The following is a 26,568-nucleotide window of genomic DNA, read 5'->3' on the forward strand; positions in this document are numbered from 1 at the left end:
TCACAATTAGTAATTCTATTTACAAACATACAATTATAAAGGGTTTCCTAAAAGAAGCTTTACGATCTGGTGTTTTAATCGAACACAAATGGAATGCTAATATCGGAGTGTCATTTGACCCTTGAAGGAGTTGGTTGAAATGCAAAACAGAACTTAAGTATCTCATCCATAGGACAAAGTTTACACCCTCAAGCCTCGATCGGTATCGAAACAACACTGGTTAGACTCGTTACCAGCCAGTCTTTGAAAATCGAACTTTGTCCGTTCTCGTTTCGCTGACGAAACTCTTGATCGATAACTTTTTCCCCCCGAGTTCTTTTGACGTTTGAACAGTTGATACTCCGCTTTGATCGCTTTGGAGGCAGTGTCTATTAAACGAGCACTCGAACTGAATATTAAATATCGTTTGGTACCAGCTTCTGATCGAGATCGGTCGACAAAGAAGCTGCAATCTTCGCAACGTCGAGCTTTGTGCATCGACACTCGATAATAATTGACTGGTGCTTGCATAACCAATCGTCCTTGAAGTTACCTCGATCTGCTGATCGGCTGTTCTCCTTGATTAAAAAAGATTGTCTTTGACGAGAAATCGCAGTGCTACGCAACAGTCGAAGAACGAACTCGTGTCTCGGTTGCTTGTTTCCAACTTTGGAACACTTGGAAACGGAGAAAAACCTTAATAACCGAGTTTCACCAAGTGGGCGCAAAATGAAAGCTACGACATCTAGGGACTCGCGGACTTTTATAAAATTTATATTGTTTGCACTTTTGCATTTTTCCACACACCGAAGCGCGACGAAGGTGTGGAGAGAGAACTCGGATCCCTGATCCAGGTGAAGCCAGGATATTCGTTCGTTTATACTTAACGAATGCAACTCCCGTGGACGGTGCGTGCTTGGCATTCAAATCGTATCCTCGGGAGGTCTAAACGGGCAGTGAAGAGTTCCCTATCCGGACAATGGGGATGAAAAATCCACCTCTGTTTCGCGTTTAACGAGACAAATTCTACAAACAAAGACGAAACGTGATCATATTTGCCAGTTCATTCTCGTGTAGCCGTCCTCGCAACCATTTCGCCACCCCTCCACTCCTCGTCCTTCTATTCTGTGGCGACGACCCGGGCTGCTTCCGCCCGACAACTTCGGAATACAAATTTATTTAGCGTTTTTGCTAGCTGCTCGTCGAGCGCAGCCACGTGCTTTTTCCTCGTCGTCGCTAATATAAAGGAAGCGCACGCGGGGCTCTCGCTTCGGCCCATTCTCATATTTCATCGTCTATTCAACGCCCACGCGGTCTCCGCGCGCGTTGCAAGCTTAATTCAAGCTCCCAAGCCTGATATCACAGCGGCCGGAGAATTCTAAATCCATATCCCGAGGGGTCCACGCGAACGAGCTTCATTTCCTGAAGAAGCTCGCAGGAAGTTCGCCAGCCCGTTGAGCCCTCGAGTATCGGTGGCCTCCCATACCCAACAATAAGGAATGAAACGAGAACACGAAACGTAGGGTACGGGATTTGTCGTATAGGTAAAGCGGTCGACTATGGATTCTAGGATCGTGGATTCGAATCCCCGTGCCTTATTTTTCGTTTAGACTCCTACATATGGGGGCTCGTCCGGGATGGGGGGTTACAGCGGCAGAGGACCGGCCAGTGACGATGAGTCACGATGAACAACAATGCCACGCGAAGGACGGTGGAGCGGGCAACAATGAGGCGTCGAGAGAGAACAACGTTCCAGAAAGAGAGAGGGGAGTACACTCGCGAAAGAGGGCGCGGCGCGCACTGTTGTTGAGACGCGAAACCCGAGAGAGAAAGAGAGAGGGGAGTACACTCGCGAAAGAGGGTGCGGCGCGCACTGTTGTTGAGACGCGAAACCCGAGAAAACGGACATTCGAGGGCGAATGAATGTCAATTCAGGATAGCCGAGTGTAGTATCCGCGCCTCCCATACCCAACAATAAGGAGTCAAATAAGAACACGAAACGTAGGGTACGGGATTTGTCGTATAGGTAAAGCGGTCGACTATGGATTCTAGGATCGTGGATTCGAATCTCCATGCCTTATTTTTCGTTTAGACTCCTACGATACTTTCCGATACTTCGAATTTCCTAAAAACACCAGTGCATTCTCTTTTCGTTGTACTATTTTTTTCCTCGTACACAGGTACCATCGCTAATAGAATAAGTATTTCCAACGATCGTTTTCCAGGGATAGCAACGAATAACGTGGATGGACTCGAAGAGCACCCCTTAGCCTTCGGTATTATGGCTAGCGGCTCAGTTTTTCTCGGGTTAAAGTGTCGGCAAGCATAATCCTTGACGACTACGTCAGCCCGGGGATCCAGACGCGTGTTTGCTAATCCTACAGGAGTTAATTCTGTCGTCCTCGATTCCCCGGCTGAACCGAAACAACGTGTAGGCGGTCGACAGCCTCTATGCCCATCCCTCTTTCTCTCTCCTCCTCTCGAGGTCTATGTATATCGGTTCATTTTTCGTTTTTCATTTCGTTTTTTTAAAGGCTTATACCTTTTTGTTGGCGGGCGCCCGGAGCGCCTCTAAATGAAAGGTAAAGCGCGGGAGCCGTGTTTCGTTTGCTCGTTACGAAATGGGCGAAATTAAACCGACGGCTGGAATGACAAAGACGCTGCCAGGGTGGAACTTGGGCGTTTAATGTACATCGTAACAAAAATGGCCGCCGTGGGAAGGGTATAATGTTCTCGTCGTGGGGCAATTTCCGTCGAGATGGCGTTTACGTGCTGGAAACGCTGTCCAAAACCTGAGAACATCGTATTTTTTTATAGAAGCACGATAAAAAAAAATGTCACCGCCAAGAGCGAGTCGTTTTCTTCCGAACAATCTAAAAACTTTATTTTTCGCAGGACCGTCATAGAACATTTTCGTGTTGACCCGCATTCCAGTTTGGATTTCGATATTCCTAGTTCCTTTGTGTTCACGCTTCGACTAACACAACGCCAACGGGTTTCCTACGGACAGGTCTACCTTCCCATATCAATTTTATCGAAATCAGTGCCGACCACTGCCGACCCTTCCCTTCTTAATCGTGCGAGGGTTAACAGCCACCAGGAGCGCTTCACGGACACGTTTTCCGCTCGACTTAACCGACTGAACCTACGCGAACAGCCTTGAATTTCATCGGGCTACGTTTTTCACTGCTTTTCGCGTTGAATTCAATGCCAGACTTATTGTACGGCCGCACAATGCCCGGAGGATTCGCGCATTCCTTCGACAGCGTTTCCTAACGAGCGTTCCGCAACAAAGCGGAGAAAGAAGGAAAAGAGATGAGGCAGGTTGGAATCAATGGAATCGAAGTAAACGTTTGCGATCGAGTAATTGGTCCGTCGAGGTTGGTTAACTCTTCGAAGCTTGGTCGAGAATCGTTTGACTCGCCTGTGCGGCACGGTTGCGTTGTAATCGTCGAGCGAGAGACGGAAGATTGGCGTATTTTTTTAAATTCGTACAACTTTGCTACAGAGGATGTACTCTATATTAACCCTTTTCTCTCGAAGTAATTTGACTACAGGCAGTAATGTAAAATAAATATTGCTTAATCTATCCTTATACTATCCTTAGGGAATCGATATCGTTGGAAACATTTTCTTTTTACTATAGAATGTTTGGAATATTCGCGTAGAATATCGTATGTATGAAATGCAACGAAAAAGATTGCGGCGAAAATGCTTTACCGCACGCTGCTCGAATCGAGTAACGATTTATCTCAGTTTATATTCCACTGCAGCTTGATTGTATCTGTAAATACGGTAGAATCTCTACTGTCAGAACGACCTACATCCGAACAATCTACTACTCAAACAATCTGTTCTCCAATCACGGTACGTCCTGGCGGAATTTCCTCCTTCTATCGAAACGTTCATCTCTAACAGTTATCAACGACTTCGAACGCAATAATTTCATAGAAAATTTACAGTGTATATATTCACGTGTAGCAAGCTTCGACGTTAAATTCGATATGCTAGATCCATCGTTACTAGTGTCCGTCGGCTGCAGCAAGATGTAACGAATGCGAAGCAGGGACTATTGTAGCCCATCGCAAAAAGCGTTACGACGAGTATGTAAATTTCGTCGCGGAGAAAAAGCGAGCAGCGGAGGAAAAACTCTGGGAGTAGCAGTTGACTAGGAATTTATTTCTTTGGATTTCTCTCGCGACGCTCTCTTTTATGACAAAGTACAAGTACACTTAGTACATATACTTTGCCGTATAATAATACCCTGCACAGGATCTCGCACTCTGTGTACTCTTTCAGCGGTACTTTTTTCCGCTTGGACGCTCCAGAGGAGTCTGGCTCGGTAATTTCCCGAGTTCCAGCCGTTCTAAATACCATAATGTTCGTTCGGGACACCTAAAATCTTCTTACGCGTGCGTGGACAATTGTTCGTTTATCGCTCCAAAAACTCTGGGCGAATTTCGCGGTTTCTGCTCCTCGGGGACGAGCTTTCGTCGCCTTTCAAGCACTCTAAAAGCACCCCGTCATTGCACACATCGTCGCTGACGCTTTAAAACACGGTTACAATTACCGTGCTCCCCTTTCTCTCCACCGAATGTATTCTTCTGGCTTGAATTGCGCCGCAACGGGAAACATTTCGCACCTCTCCAGAGTCGTTAATTATAAATACTTGTACGGCCGGCGCGGTGAAATTGCGCTGAAAACATTTTGACACGGTCTGCTTGGGAACCGTGCGCCCAATAAAGTAACGGTGGCGTGCGTGTACGAGGTTTGCGGTGGTGATCGATGGTGCGTGACGCGAACGAGTCAGCGTCAAAGGGTCGACGAGTCCTCGGTGCAACTGGCAAAATTCTGACGGAACGTGACAGCAGTTTCGCAACGGAAATTCTAGGCAGCCTGGCGAACCTCGACGCTCGATACCGATAACGTGAGATCTCTTAATAAACGGAGAAATCGTTTATTTTAAAAACCGCCAGGAAAGTTCCTCTCCCGAGACTGCTCGTTTGCATTAATCATGCAGAGGCTTTCATTCGTGCACCAGGGGGGGTTACGATTTGTCATTCGGGGTGAGTTAACGCTTTCAAATTTCTTGCGAGCGGTGTTGGATAATGAGAACGTTTTTACGCTTTCGCCGTGAAATTTCATTTTTCGCGGGACGCCTCATTATGGCCGCCGATCCCGCAGCCGCTGTAATTCTCCCTTTCAGGTGAACGCGGAAAAAGAAGCGTGACCTCGATCCGTCGCGGCGGAGTGTCGTGTATCCTCGTGGATATTCCTGGATTTTTTTTTTTTTTGTCATCCAATATTCTTAATCTCGCCTGATCCCTTTTGATTAGCCGCGGTGAAAGGCACCTTTTCATCTTGGATTCCCCGACACCTAGCCCCGTCTCGTTTGTTCGCTGCACTTTTGACGGGCTTACCATTCGTGGATCAATTGTGCGTTTGCATTCACGGGAATTCTCAATACATCTCGCGCGAAATTTACATGTTCTCATTTTTCAGTCCAGACCCGATGATTTTATACGGAATTCTCTGTACGCTAAAGAGCGTACGTATGAAGCGAGACCACGTGTACCGAGAAACCATTGCACTCGTATCGCGTTAGAATTACGTAACCGTGGGGCTCTTTGGGGCTCGACTAATCCTATATTCTACTTTCAAATTATAACGGTTTTTTTTTTTTACAAAAATCCAACAGAGATAAATAAAGAGTAGAATATTTTAAAGAGTACACTGCGTTTACTCTGAAGACATCGAGACCTAGATAGCGTTTCATATAGAAAATAAATAATAAACTACAATGAAATTGCCATTACCTTGCGTAACGTATTCCACGTAAAGGGGCAGTAACGTCAAACGACTTCAATCAGAAAGGACGTTACGTATGGTACTAAAAGAGAGCTAGGCAGCTCAGGGTGTTCTTCAAACGGTTACATCAGACCATAAGCTTCCCTATTATTAACAATTCCGCTCGCGAAAATCGTATCTGCCCTCAAATCTTCTTTCATTAATCTGCGTATACGCTCGGGTAAAAATGAAAGAAGTTCTTTTCAAAATAAAAACATACGACTAGGAAGCATGCGATGGCAACGCTTCGACAATAGTAAAGGACAGGTATGGAATTCCATTCGACTCTTCGAAACGTGCCGCAATATATTTCGGTATCCGGCAATATTTTTCGCGTAGCAGCTACTGGGAGGACAATTTCCGCGCGCTCCTATCCCCGGCATGGAACATTTGTCGAGCTCATAAATATTTTGGCACGGACAACGCGTTTCTGGTCCGTCCCTTCCGGCACGCATTTGTCATACGACTTCTTCCCGGGAACGTGCGTCCTCGCGTCTCGACTCACGGAGAGAATGAAGAATTAATGGGTCGCGAAAAGGGAGGAAAAAGAACAGGAACACGAAACGGAAGCACGGCCGAGGGAAACGATGAGAATAAAGCGAGCGCGCGGCTAAAGGGACACAGAGGAGAGCGGCAAGTTCGGATTAACTTTTCCCAACGGCCAGAAAACTCTGACGAGTATTTAACTTTGATGGGATTCGCCGCATGGCGCTTCCGTCGCGTATGAACCGCGCACACAAATTACAAATTTTCCGGGCCATGGGTTTTTAAATCTGCACCGTGCGTCGTGCACCGCGAATTGATAAAAGGGACCGTTGCTCGAACAGCAGCTCCCGTGCTTGAAACTTCGTCTTTACTCGTATCTGAAATTAAACTCTACTCGGGATCCTACCATGTTAGACGAGATTCGCTTGAAATTTGGTGGTACTGCTCTTGGCATTTTCATTCGTGATATACCAATATATACAAATTCTAAGGAATTCAACAATAATTCTATTTAAATGTCACTCAATTACACCTGCAGAAATCGATCCTAAAACGAATCTCGCTATTCCCTATTCCATACTCTGAAGCAAGGTATTCTACCCATCCCTTTGGTATCGTTGCGTGAATCAGTTTACGTAACACGGGCCAACGGACCAGCCTGTCTCTACCTCAGTGACCAGTGGTCCGTTTTGATCACCGCGAATCGTTTGTCGGATCGAGGATCGACACAGGAGAGTGCACGAAACGATCGGTATCGAGGCGTACCGTGATCGGCACAAGGGGAAAGGCAGAAGCAGGCCAAGCATCAGCCAATGATGACAACGTTCCCAGTGACTCGTCGCTCGGCCGTTAATGAGTCCAACAGTGTTAATTGCTCGAACGCCCGGGAATCCGAATTCCTTTGCGCGTTTCCCCGACGGGGCCTGGGTAAACGTGCCCGCAAAGCCACCGCTGCGCGAGCTCCGACGCTGAAAAACCTCCGCGGGGGTGGCGTGGGCGGGCAGGAGTGAAGGACGTCATTAAAACTTGCCCGCGAGTCGTTCACGGAGTTCACGGAATTTCAGCTCGTCGTGTTTCCCAACGGAAGTCCCCTTCTCCTCGATGTCGGCCACGGAATTGCCAATGGACTGTTTCTCGCCAAACTTATCCGACGATGGATGATTGTATCGGTGGGACATTCGATTTTGAACACATGTTGTTATTAACCCCCCTCCCCCCCTTGGTACCTCGGCAAATTGGTATTCATCCAGTGAGGAATGAAAAGTTGTTTACCCATTATCCACTCTTCGAGATCGTTACGTATGTAATTAAAAATTGTGCGCATCCGCGGTATATCTAGCATAGTTCTCGATTGCAGCAGTGCTCGTAACGTTATACGCAGCATGGGTTTCAGAATTTCGTTAAGCTACCGCCTCCCTTTATCCATTATACTATCCGTGAACTATAATACGAAACCCATGGCGCAACTTCTTGGCCACAAGTTCCTGTTTTACTACGCCGTTGTTGGTCGTAATCCTTCCTCGACCCTCTATTATCTCGCATCTTATGGCGGCCAGCAACGTCAGCGTTAACGGATATTTACGTTGGGCTATGCAGATGTTAAAACGCGGCTCGTGGCACGTATAATCCTAAACAACTGTTTCACCAGGCGTAAAAGATCCGCGGAGTCTGCGGTTTTTTAACCTCCTCGAGTTTCCTCGAGCGCGAATGGATAAACAGGCCACTGCTAGAGATTTTTTAAATGAAACGATTAGAAGTAGACGTTTCGTTGCGCCAATAGGCGCGTTTAAATGTAAAATTTAAGTATTTTGTAAGAATTTACTCAAAGGAGAGCACCGATTGGATGGAAACTCAATGGTAACTATAACGATAACTTTTGATTTTGGTAATCTCGTGTGAAACGTACCTCGTGTTGCACATGGAAGTTTAATTTATATTCTACTTTCGCATTCTAGGTTGAATTGGATATCAGATCCTACTTAGGAACTTGCAAGTAGAATTTGATTCGAAATCCAATTCCGGAAGTTGTAAATGCCATAACGATTTCAAATCCCACTTCTGAAGTTACAGGTCGAATTTTGTCGGAAGTCGTATATATTACGTTTCAGTTCGACGTGAAAACTGGTTTGTTGCACAATTCGCTCGGATAACGTAGCACTGATAGGGCACAGAGTCATAAGTAGGATTAACTATCGTGTTTCGCTATACGATGTAACGTGTTCGGAGGACGTATTTTATTCGATCGAATTAACTTGCGTAACGTTTAACGCAATGCTGTCCATTCGAATTGATCTGATCCGTTTAGGTGAGCTGTAATTTTCACCGCGATTCTTAATTGTGCGCGAAAAACTTGAAATCCCACTTGTAAAGTTGTCGCCCGAATTTTACTTCAAATTTAATGTCGAATCTCGCTTACGAGTGGTTGCGAGTGGAATTTTACTTAAATTTCAATTTCTAAAATTATAGACGCAACTTCGCTTGCACGTAGTATTCCTAATTAGCCTAACTGTGCGAAGTATGAATACTGGCGCGACGCGGTACCATAAGAGGTTCTATAAGTAACAAATAACCAAATAAAGGACTTTTTCTGTGGATTCATCGACTGCGTAGTAATTGCACGTAAAACGTGAGTTATCGTGTGTTTTCATAGAAGACCAGAGCGGGTTCACGCTAGAAAAGCCTGTTCTACATTTCGATATCTCCTATTGCTGGTAAAAAAAATATTATCACCGCGCCAGTGAACGAACATTTGGAAGCAACGATGCTTTTAGGGAAATGAGAACTGGTACTCCAGTCGAGAGAATAGTACACCAATGTCATTGTTGCGGAGATGTGCGTACACTCTGGGAATTTCTGATCGCCAAATGGTGCAACGCAATGATGTAAAACGAATATTTCTTACCGTTGGGAGGAACAGGACATCGATTCCTTTTAGCTCGAATTTCGTGAAATATCCATTCTCGACGTGTATTCCGTGCGATAGACGAACATGTTAATCCCCCATAGCGCGAGTTTCATTCCATTCCTGAAAAAGCAAATTATTCCCTGGCCTCTGAAAATGCCATGAATTAATTAATAACCGAACAAAGGGGCTGAACCTATAAATCATATATCCACGCGAGGAAACGTAGCGAGCAAACCCCGTGAAATTGCCCGAATGAACATTAATGGAATTCAAAGTTATTCGTTCAGAGGTTGGAGAGTAAATTCAAAGTGGTTTGAAAAATAAGTTGACGTTTTGTTCGAGTTTGCTGGGTCACCTTCACCGCCGAGTCCACCGTCATAGCACGAACGAAACGCCAGCTTATTTCTTTCACATTTTTTAATTTATGTAGCAAACTTGAAACAAATAATAACGATGTACACTCTTTTTTTCCGCATACGATTTACTTTACCAACTGCAACGTCTGAAGAAGTAATCGATCGTTTCAAATTTTTTACAATTTTAGAAGTTCGAGAGCTTGCATTGATGTTAAAATGTATAGAACACGACCCTATTTTTGTATAGAAGTAAAATGAGATGGAAAAGTGAAGGTGAAATCATACAATTATACAACTTGGTGTAGCACCTGAGCACGTAAGAGACTCGATAATTGGAAATCCTGAGTGGTAATTACACGACCCCTCGTTCTATGGAACGGGAGTAATTGTGGTGCCAAGGAAACCGAATTAAATGAACCCGTACGGGGTGGAACAGAGGAAGTTTCGCGGTACGAGCTGATGTATGTAAATTTTGTCTCGCTGCTCTTACGACGCTTCTTTCTCGTAAGAAAACTTCCGTTATACCGCAAAAGTTCTACGGGATTCTACGTAACCGTGCCTATGTTTACGTAAGTTCTGCAAAATTACTGCCAGGTATTATTTTTGAAAAGCGATCGAATCAAAGTCAGATAAATTTCACTTGTTTTAGAATTTATTCTCGAAGATACATTTCTCGCGCAGACACGAATTCCTTCGACGGCGCAGTGGATGTTTTGACGAGCGTTTCATTTGTTCATCGTTTACGATCGCAGCGTGCTCAAACGGTAGGGTTGCGGCAAGATGAAACCCGACAGACATGTCTCGTCGCCGATTGCCTCGACGACAATCGTGCCCGACATTCTGACGTTTATTGTTTCGGTTAATGGGGAGACTGTCCACGCGATCGGCGTGTCGCAATAATAGGAGACGGCTATAAGAAATTCAATTACGGCTTTGTCAGTGGAAAAGCACAGACCACCTTCAATTCGCCCCGAGCTGTGTGTCTACCGACTGTTTGCCGAGGAAACGTCTCGTCGTTGACCGAGCAATTGCATCACGAAACGTTTGATCGGTCACGAAAAATATCGTTCCCCCACGAATTCGCTGAAACTCACGATTTCACGATTCGAGGGACACGACGTTGCATTAATGAACATTACGGAATCCTTCGGAACTCGAGGTTTCCAAGCGAAGTACGGAGATACCGCAGCTTTCGTCTGTTTACAATATTAAATGTGAAACTTAAATGATTCGCGTGAAATACGAAGCACTTCGAAATGCTCAGCTCTTGGAAACTCTTGGAAAGAGACGAGGATAAGTTGAACAATGCGTCTCCAAAATGATGAAATCCTGAGAAGTAGACAAGTAGGAGATGTTGAAATTTTTGTGAAAAGGGATAAGATATGTTTAAATTGGGCATTCGAATATTTCAAATTCGTGAGAAGCTTGAAATGATTTTTATACGACAAAACTGTCGTTTGACGGGTAATGGTAGGTTTAGTGTTAAAGTCAGAAGATGATTCAAGTGTTGAGTACTTTTGCCTAAAGAATAATGTTTCATTCTGTGCACTGCCTATAAGCAGAAACCATCCACGATCCAATCCACACGCGCTGCCATTGCGCGTTCGTCTGATCACCTGCTGACCCATTCTACTGGCAGATTCATGTACGTTCCATTCTACTTAAGCGCCACACTCTGACCCTATTCTACCACTGTGTCTCCGTACATCCATCTCACTATAACGCGAACGTATACTGCTCTGGCCTAGTTGTCTAAGGTCGTGTGCTTCGTTCTCACGTGTCGGAGAAGTTTCGTATCGAATAGTGTCATCGGTGACAGCTCCATTTCGCGGAATCCTAAACAGATCTACACTTAAAGCCTTGCGAATGTCGAAATCCTGCAAACCATTAAGGCAGCGCAAAGTGAGTGTCCGGATGTTACGGATACACCAGATTCCTGGAAGCCAGAGAAGGACCTTTGGAAATGTAAAATTCATGAAAACACGAAGGGAGAGAAAAATTCTGGAAATTCAATAGCAACCGGAGATCGAGAATAAAATTTATTTCGAATACGCCAGTATTTTAGATGTGGAATTCGGAATTTTGTGAGATATTAATGTTTTGAACGGTTAAATTCTAGGAACCGTAAATATTCGTTCGTTATTTTGTTTTACTGTATTGAAAGGAGTTGGCAAACAATTTCCAACCATTTCTGAGCGTTCTATAAATTAAAAATTCCAAACATCAAAAGACCAGCGCACTCGACACGACATGTAAAAAATCGTATTAACACATCCAACCTCAAGTAAAACATCCACAGACTCGTCCTCTCTGAAACACTCCACCTTACCTTTTTTTTTTGCTTACAACCGCAACATGTTAGGAAATTCGCCCGGCTGGATGTTGCGACACACTTACACCCAACACATTTTATTAGCAGGGTTTATTAGGTTACCAGATCCATCTCGTAGTGGGTGGATACATAACTCGATGAGGAAGCGAGAGAGGTTGGAGCGAGGAGAGTGAGGAACCGTTGGAGGACGAGAAAAGGGAGAAACGCAAGGTAGGAGGGCGTAGAGCAGGTGAATCCGGGTCATGCCGGGCCAGGAAGCAGTGACACCAAACCCAACCCTGCCACCCTTTGCGAACTGGGTCACCTTTCACCCTTACTCCCTTCCTTTGCTCGCGATTCGTCGTTTCCGATCGTCTCGTTCGACTGAAAGACGAAGATTCTCGCGTTCCTCTTTTTCTTCTTCTTCTTTTTTCTTAATACTAAGCCAGCGATCCCCTTTGTGGTTTGAAAGGGAACGAATAAAATTGAAGAACGATGCTGGAGGGAATCGACCATTTACCCAGGCGATCGAGTTTGTAACATCGAATAGCTGGGTATTATTTCGAATGTCTGTTCACATATGTCACTATTCCACTTATGAGTCTGTCATACCAAAATTCCACTTTATTTGTCACGATAGAACTCCACTTGATGCAAAGGGAGTAACAATGTGATAAGAAGTAACATTTTTTTTATGCAAAACTTGATTTTTATTAACAGCACGGTGCGAGAAAATATATTTCTCCAAAGTACGTTGAAGACATTCGATATTTTTAGCTATTCTACTACATCTGCTTCGTTAAAATGATCAGTTAATTCTACGTTACGGTCTCCATTAAGATTTCAATCATAGTTATCGACACTTGATTAATTTCATCGATATGATTATTAATAGTTACGATCCGATCGTGTTGCTTCGCCAGGCAGACGAAGGAATTCTCGAGTTCCTTCTTCTTTCCCACTGTCTTTTTTCCTACTCAGCCAACGATCCCCTTTATTGCTCGAGGGTGAACGTATAAAATTGCGGAGGGATGCGATGAGGTAATCGACGATTTACTCGGGCGATCGGCTTTGTTATTTTGAATCGCTGGAAGCGTCGAACCGGTTCGGAAATTCGTTCCCCAGCAGTCTGACGCACGCTATTGTTACCGTCGTTCTTATAAATTATGCATCGACGCGATATCGCTATTATTCCAACCCTCGCGCATTTTTGTTTTCACGGGATTCAATGGCGGACACCGTGATTCATGGAGATACGAATTATGTGCATGTCACTGTTCCGTTGCGACGTCGACGACTCGAATAAATTTATCGAAACGTGAAAATTTATTCCTGCGCTCTTAACTCTTCCATTGTGCTCGACGTTGGGTGTGTTTCGGTCACGTAGACCCATGCAAGAAATTCATGCACATCGCTGGAGATTGTACTGTAACAATGTTACGCTTATAGTGTGTAAGAACAACAATTAAATAAAATGTATCCGATATATCTGAGTTATCTAAACACGAAGTAAGGTATTTGATTCATTTTATGTTAGGAGTAGCAATGTTCCAATATATTTCAAAATTGTGTTTGTAAATTCAGCTTGAATATAGCGTAAAGGGTTGCCTAGTATATGACAGGGAAAATCAGGGAATTCTGTGCGACAAAACGAAAAAGTGAACGATTCTGTTTCGTCGGTCTTGCAAATGAACGTTTTAATCGTATTAGCACGTGTACCAACCTAACAGAGTTCGGAACTATTTTGAATAAATGACTCGCATGCCCCGAGAATATGAGAATACAGCCAGAAGCCCAGGTCTACGTGTACGGATCTAATTTTACGGTCTAATTCTCGACTCTGTTCGTAACAGTTAATTTCCCTACACCCGAATCAATTTCACGCGAAGCCGAAATAATTTTAATTACTTCTTCCTTAATTAATACCGATTCTTGAAGCCTCTATCGTTGGGCAAAAATTAATAGGTTGCGATAATTTAATTAGCTTTGCCGTCCGAATATTTTGCAGTAGATTCCGTTCAAAATTGTACGATTGGTTAATTCTTCTTTACCAAAATTTATCTTAAATTAAGAGAGCTTTAGCCCCCCTCAATCGCATGCCAAATGACTCGATACATAGACGATAATTCGATAAAACGATGAAAGTTATAAATCGATAAAAATAAAAATGACATCGGAGAATAAAAGTTCGCCGAAATTAATCTAAATGCCGGTGGTTTTCACGATCAAGCACAACATGCCGTTTGTAATTGATATTTCTGCGACATCTCTTTATTGCCGTGCACAGCAGTCCTGTTGTGTGAAAAACAAAATTGAATCCGTCGAAACATCGAGTAATTAAATTTAATTGGAAAGCACTCGAGGAGAAATTCATTAATTGATAGCGAGCCAATAGAGCTATCGCTGACTCGAGTCTTAACGATAGTCGAGCCGTAGTCTTGCAGTTTCTGCGAACAGGTTCTCATTAGCCGTGAAACGAAATTGCATGTGCACGAGAGAAATAACGATACCGCACTTTCTATAATGAACTCGACAACGGAGGGACGAAGCTACATACTCGCAAGCAATTGAACCACTTTGAAAACGAAATCCTTCATTAAAAATAAACCAGACAGGTTATTTCCCATGGAATTTTTCTCTGAATTCAATGAAAGGAAAGCACTTCGATCCTGCCTGAAACCACTCGCAAATTGATTGCTCCATCATCGTTATTTAGAATTTTTCAACGTCACTGCGCATTGAAAGTAGTTTACGTGCAGATTGTTTTATACCGTTTCAAGTACCAATTTTTCACTTTACACCTTATTTCATAAATGTTAGTTTCATATTGCATTTCTTTAAGATAAAGTGTGAACCTGCGTGTCCTTAGCGATCACCTTCGAAGATGGCTCGTAATTGGTCGAAGCGTTAGGCGTGCCCGCGCATAATGCTATATTGTCACGTATTGTGTGGTATCGTTCGAGGACACGTGTCTGACCATGTACCAACATACTTCACTTATCCAGTCGATTCTTGCTCTGTTCTACTGAAACACACTCTTATTATTCTGCACTGCTCGTCTGGCCAATATTGGTTTAACCTACATTTCGACTCCTGTAATGAACTATCATTCCGTTCCACTTACCACATCCATCCTGACCTATGTTACTATTCTGGTTTCATGCTAACTCTCCCAGACAGAAAATCACTTGAGATGTCTGACAACGTACACGACTATTCCACTTATTAGTCTGACCATCCACGTTTCCGTTTCGAGTATCACGATTCTTTTCGGTTAATTCGTCCATTGTATTAAATCTATGACAAAATAGATCGATAAATTAAATGATATCGATAGGATTGACGAGGACAAGCCGAGAGGATCGAAAGTTCTCGTTAATCTCATTCTGGCCGATTAACTCGAGTCGCCAGACTGTCAGCAACATTATATCGACGATTTAATCGATAGTAGCACCTGCACACCTACATCCCAGCACGCAAGAAGTTACTATAATTAATTCAGTCATGCGCCGATGGATTTAATCTAAGAAAATCCTCGGGGCGCGTTCAGGATTTCCTAGAAATTAATCATGGGCCGCCGACAGAGTCGTATCACGTTTCATTTCATATGTAACGTTCTAAAGCGAGTCGCCTTCGGTCCCGGTAGGTCGCTGATTCGCTTCATTCCGAGGCAATTCGATTCTTTAATGCGAGAAAGATATCCCACGAGCAGGAATAACGAGAATCTTTTGCTAAAAAAAAACGTATTCCACTCGACTTCGTAATGTAAGTGAAATATATTTTAAAAGTGGTATCAATTCTCAGGTCTGAATATTTTTCTTTGAACGATACAATAGCGAGTAGGAGTGTAACCGAGATCCTATAATACAAGTGATTTTCAAAACATTGATTACTTGAGTTGGTAATCCCTCCATTATTTTCAGTGGCGTACTAAAAAGTCCCTAAAAGCTTCCAAGCTCGAAATCACTACCCTTTAAGGGAAGTTTTTCACGGTCGAATGCTTCGGTTCGTTACTCTTCTCTATCGGTGGGATTATTCAGAACTCGTTAGTCCGTATAATCGCGGCTGGCTGCGTCGTACATTTACAGAGGCAAATTTCGAGTTTCGTAATGAATCTGAAAATACTTACCGTACATCTATGCTCGCTGAGCGCATTAGGTGAAACGTTATTTTCACGCGTGTTAAAACGATTACTCTTGGCTATACTATCCGTAAAAAAATCCAGCCCTGTCTGAAACGTCTTTTCTTTGGCAAGTTTTCGTTTCATATTTTTCCTTGGCAAATCACCGAAGTCGACAGCGCAGTGATGGCAAATCGCGAGACGTCTGGGGCGAAAGAACCAGGAGCAATCTCAGTTTCCCTCGGCAGACCACTTAATTTGAGTTTTATTACAGGGACGAGCGGGTAATCGAGATGCATATCGCGCTCGCCATAAACCGTAGTACCACGACGAGGTGTAATAACGTTTTATTCTCCCGGCAGGAAGGCAGCAAACACTGATATTGCCTTTTACCCCGCAACGAGCGATATTGAATGCATCGTGGCTGCGTTTGCGTAACCTTGTCAGCGGTCCTTATATATCTATTAAGCTACGCTTACTCGAGGGATGTATCGCGCGAAGGAAAACTTCAAATGTGACACGGCGCGATGCAGAGATGTAACCGGAGAACGCTAGAAAAGTACACGAAGCGGCAATCGCTATACTTTAGTACTCCACAAGAAAATGCTATTAAGAGAAATTATAGATGTAACAAATCGATTCCTCGCAAGTCCCGAACGTTTACAGTTTACTCTTCGCTCTAGATGTTGTACTCTACCCTATGATTCCGAAAATAAAAAAGCCTCGTTCGTAACGAACCGGAGAACGGCCACAGTATTGGCATAAACAGACTGTTAAAACTGGCCGCAATTTAAACCGCCATCGTTGAATTCGCGCTGGTTAATAAAACCGCCCCCAGTCTCGCATTCATCGGGCCGACCCAATTTTTCGTACACCGATCGCTGCTTGCCAATTACATGTAATTTCGCCTGCAGCGTATCGCGATGCAGGATGCCGCGCATTATTCCCCGGTTCGGATTCCCGATCCATAATGAAAAGCAGGTAACAAAGCGTGGGAAACGCGAATGCACCAGTACAAACCGATGCTCCACTTTTACACACCGATTTCCATATACTAATAACGCGACCGCCGAAGCATGCATAACGCAGGTTAGGCGGTTCAATGATTGCGAAGGAGCGAACCAAGCGGTTGGCGGACGAAGAAACACCGCCCAAGAGGCTTAAAATTTTCTTCTCAGACACACGCTCGACGAAAGAACCGCGAGTTTCGCGCGCATCCCCTCCGGAGCATTCTTTTCCGCGTCGTCAGACGGCTAGCCGTTTCTCCGAGAACCCTTTCAGCCCATAAAATTGCCCTTATGCAAATGTAACGCGTCCCCATTCGCCTGCTATTGCGCTCCTTTGATCGACGCTGGAAGGCTTCGAGGAGAGCGCTCTGAATACGGTCTGAGAAAGAGTATTTACGTGAGATTTAATTTGGATCGAGGTCGTGGAATTGAAATAAGACGCGAAGACGCGACTGCTGTACTCTTTACCCTGCTCTGGAGTCTCTACTCTCCCAATGTGCTCCGACGTCGATAATAAATACAATAATAATAATAATAATAATAAAATTAGGAAAATTAATTAGAAAATATTCCAGAACTAATCGTTATCATCTCCTCCATGAACCAAATTCGTTTGCAGCTGCTCCTCCGCAAAGCGAGAGCGGACGCTGCGATTTTTCGATACGAAACTCGTACAGAACACTACTCGGATGACCGAGATTTTGCATAAGTTAATTGCCAACGGGATTATACGGGAGTATCGAATATAAAGAAAGACGGGGAGAGAGGAGGTCGCGAGAATATTAACGTTGATTTACGCCGGAGGTTTTAAACCGACGGCGGAGCACCGATGAGGGACGTGAAATTAAATGAAAAACAGATTATGAGAAGGACGATCCTGGGAACCGAGGGTTCTCCAAGAAACGAACGAAAAATATTTTCGTCGATCGAAGGGAGGACATCCATTTCAAGAACGTAAATTGAATTCTCGATAATTAACTGTCGAACAGCGAAACGGTGGAATAATAAAGGAAATTTATATTAATTATTTACATTCTAGTATTATATTTTATGCTCGAGGAAGGGGTTTCACTTATCGGTCGACAGTAGTTTCCAGGTGGTTGTGTGAAGTCATGCTAACACAGCTGCGGTGCATACACGCCAACTGATAAAGCATTATTCAATGCATATCAGATACGCGTGCAAACCAGTCTGGTACATGTTATCTATGTATCGCCTAACAGTCTCTGCAAATCCTCAACGTTTTATCACTGCCATCGCTTGCGTCGACTCTTCGCTCTTTGATGTATTCTCCCTCGAACTTCTATTCGTGAAATTCAACTTCACAGAGAAATTGCTACTCCTTGGTGCTACGTAAATTACAATTCACAGAAAATTTGTTTGTATATCTGGCCGTATGCATTATCTGATCGCTGTTCAAGAGAAGAATCGTGTATTGATTTCCATCTCAGTGTTCTTGATACATTTTCTTTTTACATTTGCTGTAACGTTTCTGCATACATATTGCTTTCGTAACGAATTACGTTTTCTTGTCTCGCAACTGAGCGATCCGCTCCGCGAATAGATAAGTATGCAAATGAGCAGCACGAAGGATTAAGGTTTCTTCGTTCGCTGCGACAAGTGCTGTAAGTATTCGAAATTTCAAATGACCTTTTTGTACGCGGTATGCAAATTCTGGGTCACGTGTATTACCTCTTATCGAACAGAGGCCAGGCTAAACGGCCCTCGAAACGTTAAGGGCTTCGAAGTTTCGCGTAAAACTTTTCAGTGAGCCATGGATCCGCCAACTTTCAGGTTTCGTTACTTTCGAACGGCTTCGATGGATTTCGAAAATTGCGCACCTCTTAATATTATCAGCTGCTCCGCGGATTCTCGCTGTTCGCAATATTTTCAACGTCGCAATAGTTTAATTTACTAATTTATAATTAGATCTCTGTTTTGCAATTATAAACGTAGAATGCTAATTAATCGTATGCTATCGGTAAGCAATTAACGAGGTACACGTTCCCTATTTACACAATAGGAACAAATAATATACTTTTAGACGTTGCATAATATTGCCGCGCGGTAACCAGTTAAATTGGAAATTCGATACGGCGAAACGAACGAGAGTCTCAGTGAATCATGTGTGCGATGATGAAACCTAGACCGCAAATATCGCCATTGCAGGAACATTACACTCTCCCGTAACGATGCGTTACGCTATATTTGATATTATACACAAATATGGGCATACTTTATTACCGTTTCGCAAACGTTGCTTACCTGCTAATAATTTTAGAGTTGAAGGGGTTAATTGCCGCAATTAGAGCAACAAAAGATTAAACTGTTAAATCCAACGAACGTCGCAAATGAATTTGCATACGTTGATTTCATCCGTTACTCGTTACTCGAGTAAAATTGTGCCCATCTCTGGCTTTAATCTAGAATTATCGAACGCAGAGTCGCGTTTAATGCGATGAGACGCAGCTTGACGTCGATGCACGGCTCCTAATCGTCAAGAATCCGCTCATATTCGCCAGTGGGATGCAGAAGACGTTGATTGCAAATTGGAGCCGAAGCTCAAAGTAGCTGGGATTCGCAGTTAATGCCGAATACGTCCGTGTGTAATTTCAGATGTTCGAAACACGTGACGATGTTCCGAGCGATACCAGCAATTCGGAATTAATTGAAATTGAAGCGGGCCATCAGCGCCGAAAAAGCGTGTCGCTGTTTCGTGACACGCGACAACCGTGTTTGGGCTTTAATTACGCTCCGCGTAATTAGTTTTAACCTGATGCGTTGCCATTCAGATTCCAGTAGAACATTTTCCGTTGGCTTGGATTCTGTATCGACGAGCTCCGCCAAATTTTTATTATTAGTATCGTCTGCCATTTCATTACAAATTTCGTTTCGAAATTCCCATACGAGCGGCGCTGTCGAAACTTTATCAGGTATTCTCGTTTATGTAGTTATCCGTTCGTGGCACGAAAATGGCTGAACATCCATTATTCTTACCAAGCAGCCCATGCAAACGATGATAGAGGGAACCGAAATTGCAATTGTATTAAAAATCGAAGTTAATCGTTCCGAATTTGTTACCTCTAAGCATTTATAAAACTTGTAATTTTTATTAAAATTACTTTTCACATATTTATATATTTTTCTCGTAGTTTTCCACAAATTTAAATTAAACGTCGTTATTTACATCGTGCCAATCGCGTCTCGCGATGTTCCTCTCGACGCTCCTTGTACTTCAGTCACTCGTCCGCTATTTCATGCACGTCCAATATTAGTTCTCAAGTTGTACATTTAATATCCGTTTCAGCCAGCATTTTTCAGTAAACAGGCTCGACGTAGTTAGGTTCCATTTAACGGAAATTCTATTTCTGATTCCACTACTTTCCGGGTTCTAATAAATTTTTGAATCGTCTACGTCCTTACATAGAGTCTACCCGCTTTAAATCGTCTGCTCGCTTCTAGTTATAAACTTTTCTGCACCGTAAATGAGAAACGTAGTCGCTCTTTAAATTGTCTGACAGCGCACGGTCCTCTTCTACTGGCACGAAAATTCCCATTCTCGTTCGTCTGGCTGCGGGCACTCCTGTTCTACTTATGAATTGCTCTGGCTACTCCATATGGAAAGCATTTCTCTTCTTTAAATTGTCTGAAGCCCTGCGTTCCCATCCTACTGGCACGAACAATGCTACATCCGTTTGATGGCGTACAGCTTTATGTTGTTCGCGAACCACGTCTGCCAGATTATGTAAATTTAGACTACTGCAGAGAGAAGGAACATTAAGTAAGAGGAATTGTTGTCCCATTAACCCTTTCAGACTAGAATTTATTTTCTCGTACAAATGTAATTTAATTTTTAGGGTTGACTTGAATCAAAATTAGTAAGGAAAAAATTTAAAAAAATCCTAGTAGCGTAGTTTTCGAGGAATATTGGTCTTTCTTCATATGCACAAATAAAGACATTTGCCTTAAAAGATAGTGTCGGTAATTTTTAAATTTTATGTCCTCAATTGTGAATGCCAGGTCTGAAAGGGTTGATCCGGCTATGCTCAATTGTATTCTGCTTAGATTTTCATTTGTATTTTCAAGAGGAGGAAAAAAAAAACATTCGAGGAGTGCTGTCTCTCTGGAGTAATTCGAATATGCTCGATATCCTTTCGTATGAATTGCAACACTTCGTGTTCCATTTGTCTGGCTACGCGGTCGATTCTACTCGCTCGTTGGTTCGTCATCTAAATTTCAAAATATCGCGGAATCTGAATTTCTAATAACACGAGCGAACGTCACTTACCGTAAGTACCGAGAGAAAGTGAATATATTATCGGAACCTATTCGTGGTTGACTGAAAAGTGCAGAGGTAGATCGTACAGACTGTCGCTATTCTTCATGTTAATCTACTCTTCTCTACGCTCATTTTTACGTTTATCGAATGATGGAACATCGGATTGATCTATAATTTCTGAATTCTTTTATCTGCAAAGAAGAGGAAAACACCAGGCCAAGAACAAAGATATTGCTTACACGTGACGGATCCCAGCCACTCGGTGAAAGTTGTCGAGACAACGGAAGACGTTTCCATGGTTGCCGTAGGTCTGGAAGCCGACTAGAAGAGACAGACTGGAATGAATAATAACGGGACCGTAGCGAGCAGTTTGTCGTCGAAACTAACTAAGCTCTCTGGAAGCTCATTTAGCAGCGCCTCGCGTAATTTAATTTCCGTGCAGCGATTTCTCCTCTCCTTCTGGATGTATCTCGGCTCCGCATCAGAACCAGACCAGCTACGAGATATTATACCCCGAGAGGCATCGTGTTCCCCAAAAATTAATTTCATCCATCACACTTCCTACCAGTTTCGTTCACATTTCGGGGTTTCTTCAATTTTATCTCGGAATGATCCCGAGTCCGACTCGCGTATCCGAGTATGTCAAGCTTTGGTTCGTTTCTCACTCGAAAATGCTGGTTTCGTAATTCCGTTGAGAAGCAGGGCGTGCAGATAGCCACGAGTCACTGTAATGTATTCCGTCGTAAAGGACTACCTCTGTAGGTGACGCTTCATGAATCTCTGATTCTAGTTTCAATGTCTTTGAGCCACTAATATATAGCACGACTTATACCAGCTTATGTGTACCCTAACGTGGGGCATTGTACTCTGTATTCCTGGTTGTAGATTCTCGAGTGTTTCCTCCCTGGCTGTAGGTCTTTTATTTTATATGCACTCCTCTCTACCTAACCCTTATTTTAGGCTATATCCTCTGAACTTCGGTACATAGTTCGTGAAAGCTCCGCAGCCAGAGCGCGGGGACGTTGAATCTCAATTTACTTTACGTCGTTGGTGACCAATCACCGCGCCACGTATTTTCGTGAAAAAGCTGAATGCTTAAAGTAGTCGGAAATTCAGTTTTCCGTGGAAAATGGTGCGCGAAACGTGGTTGGAGGTAGACGCCAGATACGCCTGGAGTAACTCTTTCTTAATCTCTCGGGGGAGAAAAAATCTGATGCACGGGGCGGAACGGAGTATCTCTTTCGAATCGACGTCAATACGAAAATCGAATTGTGCCACCGGCGGAGGATGTGCTCGATGTCGCGGCAACGGGAAACGTTTTCTCACGGAAAAGCCGGAATATGGCCACGTCGACGGAGAATGAAATTTGCGCGATAGAAACGCGCGCTTTTCGAGGAATCTCGAGGAAGGAGTCGATTCGTTACCCACTTGGAATTGTTTTTATGAAACAAAGGACGCTCATGTTCGAAGACACGGTGTTCGATGTAACCAGTCTTTATTGCGAGGAGTTTATTACTCTACTGCCTGTTCTCCCGTCGCTTTGAAACTACATTCTTTTAAAGTTGAAAATCTTCTTCCTTGAGGAATAATAATTGTGACTGTGACACAGTTTAATTTAAACTTCGACGCTCGAGGATGATCGGTAACAATGTATCGAAGGAGGGCCTGGGAAATACGATAACCCTCCGAATTTCCATTCGAAGACAAATTAACGAGGAAGGGAGAAAGCTTCGGCGCTTTGTAAAGGAATCGAACTCATTGTCCCGGCAATAATAGCGCGAACAGAGGGAAAAGAAGGAAAACCACTCCATTTTAGATTCCAGTAAATCACGCCTTTAAATCTCCCATCAAAGCGACTCTCTTTGACTTCGAGCTTCCTCGAAAAAGGGAGCAGGCTTTCAGGAAGATCGAATAATTAACCGAACAAGGCGACGTCGACGATTATCGATTTATTACTATGTCTGAGAGGATGCACTTCGTTCGAAGCCGACTCGAGGATACTGGACTCCGATGTGTTGACGTTTGTCAAAGCGCGAACGCTGCTTTAAAGGAATTTTTATTTCATGCTTAAGAGACGTCTGATCCTAATTAATTCCAAAAAAAATTCAAGAACTTCCTCGCATTGCAGGCGATTTAAAAATTAAAAATTAGGTTTCATCGTGGATTCGAGATATCCATCGGAAGATTCGATTTCAGGAGAAGGGAGCGTTTTGTCCAGGGAATATCGGTTAATCGCGTTCATCGTGAATGGAACGTTGGACACCTGGTCCTGGACGAGGGCAAACGTTGCGAAGTGACTCCAATTAGGGGCCATTATGGCCTCGTTATTAATGGCTCTCGGTCCGTGCGCTGGATAACGCGATTCCACGAAACGCGTCGTGTTATTCCACCAGATTATAGAACGTCATTGTCGGGAGAGTGTGTCGATGTCAGGTGCCCGTTCTGGTTTCCTGGAAAACGCTATTTAGTTTGGCTATACCGGACTCATCAGCAATTCGCTGCAGACACGGTTCTGAATAATTTCGTTAAGTGTGTTTGGCGTTGGGCTCTTAATCCCCTCGGAGACGAATTATTTCGATTGAAATTCGCATATCATACATACCGATATCAAGCTGCAGCCTATCGATCTTCTATTCCGCGTAACCGTATCACAATCAAAACTTAATTATCGTTATTCGTTCACACGTACCAGTTTCGTAGTACGTTCACTTGAAATAATTTACATGTAAATGTAAGAGTGCCTTGTTCGATTTTAAATGTTATCTCGATTTAATTTTCTGCTTTGTCCGCAGAATGCCTAACGAGAACGCGGCAATTTGCGGGTGCGGAGTGGTAGTGGACCTCCAGAAATCACGAAATGGCCCTCTATCCGCGAAGAAGCACACCATCAGGATACCCAAGTCGAAGAGCGGCAAGTCCGAAGGACGATCCGCGAAGAAACATCAGGATGAGGCGCGTTCGAAGAACAGGAGCTCCGAGACAGGAGGCAGCAGCTCCGTGGCAGAGCAAACGAGACCAGTCACGATAATCTGCAAATATGATAAACGATTGAAAAATTCGAGAAGGGCCAGGAGCGCCGACAGAGCTGAATCGCATTATACTTACATCGGTCGGTAGAAATTCCGCCATTTTTGTGACCTTTTGATAAAAAGTCTTCTTTGGGAAGTAAAAAAAGGAAATTTACGATTTTCTCTTGCAGTAATTCCTAACTTAAACGACTATAAACTTATCCGTTGAGTAATTGAAATCAATTTGAACTACGAGACATCTCGTAGTTCCCAGTGAATGGGTTAAAGTACGTATAAACGGTAAAAGACTTGCACTTGTTTACTTAAAATTTATTCCTAAGGGAGACCTCGTTTTGGAATACTTTAACTGCATAATGCCCTTAATGCTTATTAACCCTATCCTGCGCATCGATGCACATATGCATTTTTCTTTGATATTTTATTACACAACAGCATAAACAACAACTTATGCGCTGTTCCTAACAGAAATAAGACGTCTACGTTATAAAAATGTTACAGCACCATTAAAGATTATTATTCTTGAGCTACATCCGACAGTTGGAATGAAGTTATTAGAATGAAAATATGAATTACAAAAAGGAAAAGTTTGATGAAATCTAGCTAGGCCGCCAACGCGTTACGTGACGTCGACGTGAAACTGACAAGGAACATCCGCGAGATGTCCAGCACAGATTTTGAAAGTTTGCTCGTTTATAGACGCGTACTTTTCCTAAACTGTGAAAATCCGAAAGTTTCGTGTACAAACTAACTGCTAAAGTTTTCGCCTCCTAATTTCATCTTGGAAATCTTTGGGGACACGGGAAGGTATCTGGAAGAATTTTTGTTTAGTTTTCGAGGAGAAATAGACGTCGACGAAGAAGAAACAAATACAGAATATTAATAGCGAATCATGTACACCGTAAATATAAAAATAAAGTCAAGAATAGAAAGTTAATTTTACAGAAGCGTGCGATAAATTCACTTGCAAGTAAGAATTAAAAGAATTAATGGAAAAAGGAAGTAGAGAGAAACTGGTGCTATAACCGTTGAAACTTTGTCACGGTATCGCAAGTGACATTCGACTCGCGATTCCAACGATTCACGCGTCATAAGACACGGCACCCAATTTATTTTCATCTACGACTAATTAATTGTCGAACTTTGCTTGAAATTGGTTTGCGCAGATTCTGGGTCCAGCATACTCGGCGGTGGATTTCGGGAAAACACTATACCGGAGGCCCTGTACGCCACCATTCCAGACACGCCGAACTCGAGTGCCAATGATACAGGAAATAGTCAATTAAACGCGCATAGTAGATCGCAACCCGTTTACGCCATTCCCTCTATGGTATCGCCGCCGCCCACCTACGACGTAGCCATCTCGAAAACGTGGCAGGTGAGTGGTTATTAATAGTCACTAGTCGAAAATAGAATTCTGAACGAAAAATATCGACAACGCGGTCGAGTGAATCTCGTGTACCTTGTTCCACTTTAAATTTGCACACTTTATTTTCCTTTTTGCAATGTACACGATTCGCTGAACGAGTCGGCGGATGAAAACCGAGAAACAGGTGATTCCGTATACAAAGTCGAATGAAAAATATGATGTAAAGTTCGTTTTTTGTTTTTTCGTGCAAGACTTCGGTATCGAGTTTAAATTACTTTTAACGGACGAGCTTGTCCATTAACGCGTAAAAACAACTTCGAGGCTGATCGGATGAAATGTTTAACGAATCTTTAAAGTAAAACGAAACGTTTCCAGGGTGATTCGACTTGTTGAGTTACTTTACTGTGAAAATGGGTCAATTAATCAATAAATGGGTCAATGGGTCAAAGGCTGTATTGTTACGCAGATAAGCCATTATTTCTTCTGATGGACTGAAACAATGGCGAATAATCATTGTTAATCGAAGCACTGGTACAAAGGTATTATTCGATCAGCTTATTCCCCATACTATTGTTTCGCATTGCATGCAAGGTAAATCCATAGTATTTACTCCCCGTCGAACGTGATTTAATTCTTTGATATTTCTCTCGGAAAATTCTATACACCTGTTCCAAACGTTAACAACACACGGTGTGGACGTTTCCCGTGTGTTACAATTGCGTCAAAATATATCATTCGTTCACTCGTCAAATGATGAATTTCAAAGCATATCGGTAACGTGAATCCAACTACTATTCATCGATAATCAGAAGTTCTTAATTATATATATATATAAATGTTTGATAGGAGGAACTCTAATTACCAATGGTGTAGAAAAATACTC

At 43.2% G+C, this 26,568-nt stretch overlaps 1 protein-coding gene across 1 annotated transcript in view; it reads left to right on the top strand.

The window, feature by feature from the left end:
* The window catches only part of LOC128878218 (uncharacterized), a 64,387-nt gene that overhangs the window by 24,383 nt on the left and 13,436 nt on the right, over positions 1-26,568 (top strand). The window contains exons 2-3 of the mRNA XM_054126238.1: positions 24,083-24,399; positions 25,483-25,694. Of these exons, the coding sequence (XP_053982213.1) occupies positions 24,084-24,399; positions 25,483-25,694 (528 nt within the window). The 5' untranslated portion in view covers position 24,083. The remainder of the gene's footprint in view (positions 1-24,082; positions 24,400-25,482; positions 25,695-26,568) is intronic.

This window comes from Hylaeus volcanicus, chromosome 6 (genome assembly GCF_026283585.1).
Source record: "Hylaeus volcanicus isolate JK05 chromosome 6, UHH_iyHylVolc1.0_haploid, whole genome shotgun sequence".
NCBI classification, from domain to species: domain Eukaryota; kingdom Metazoa; phylum Arthropoda; class Insecta; order Hymenoptera; family Colletidae; genus Hylaeus; species Hylaeus volcanicus.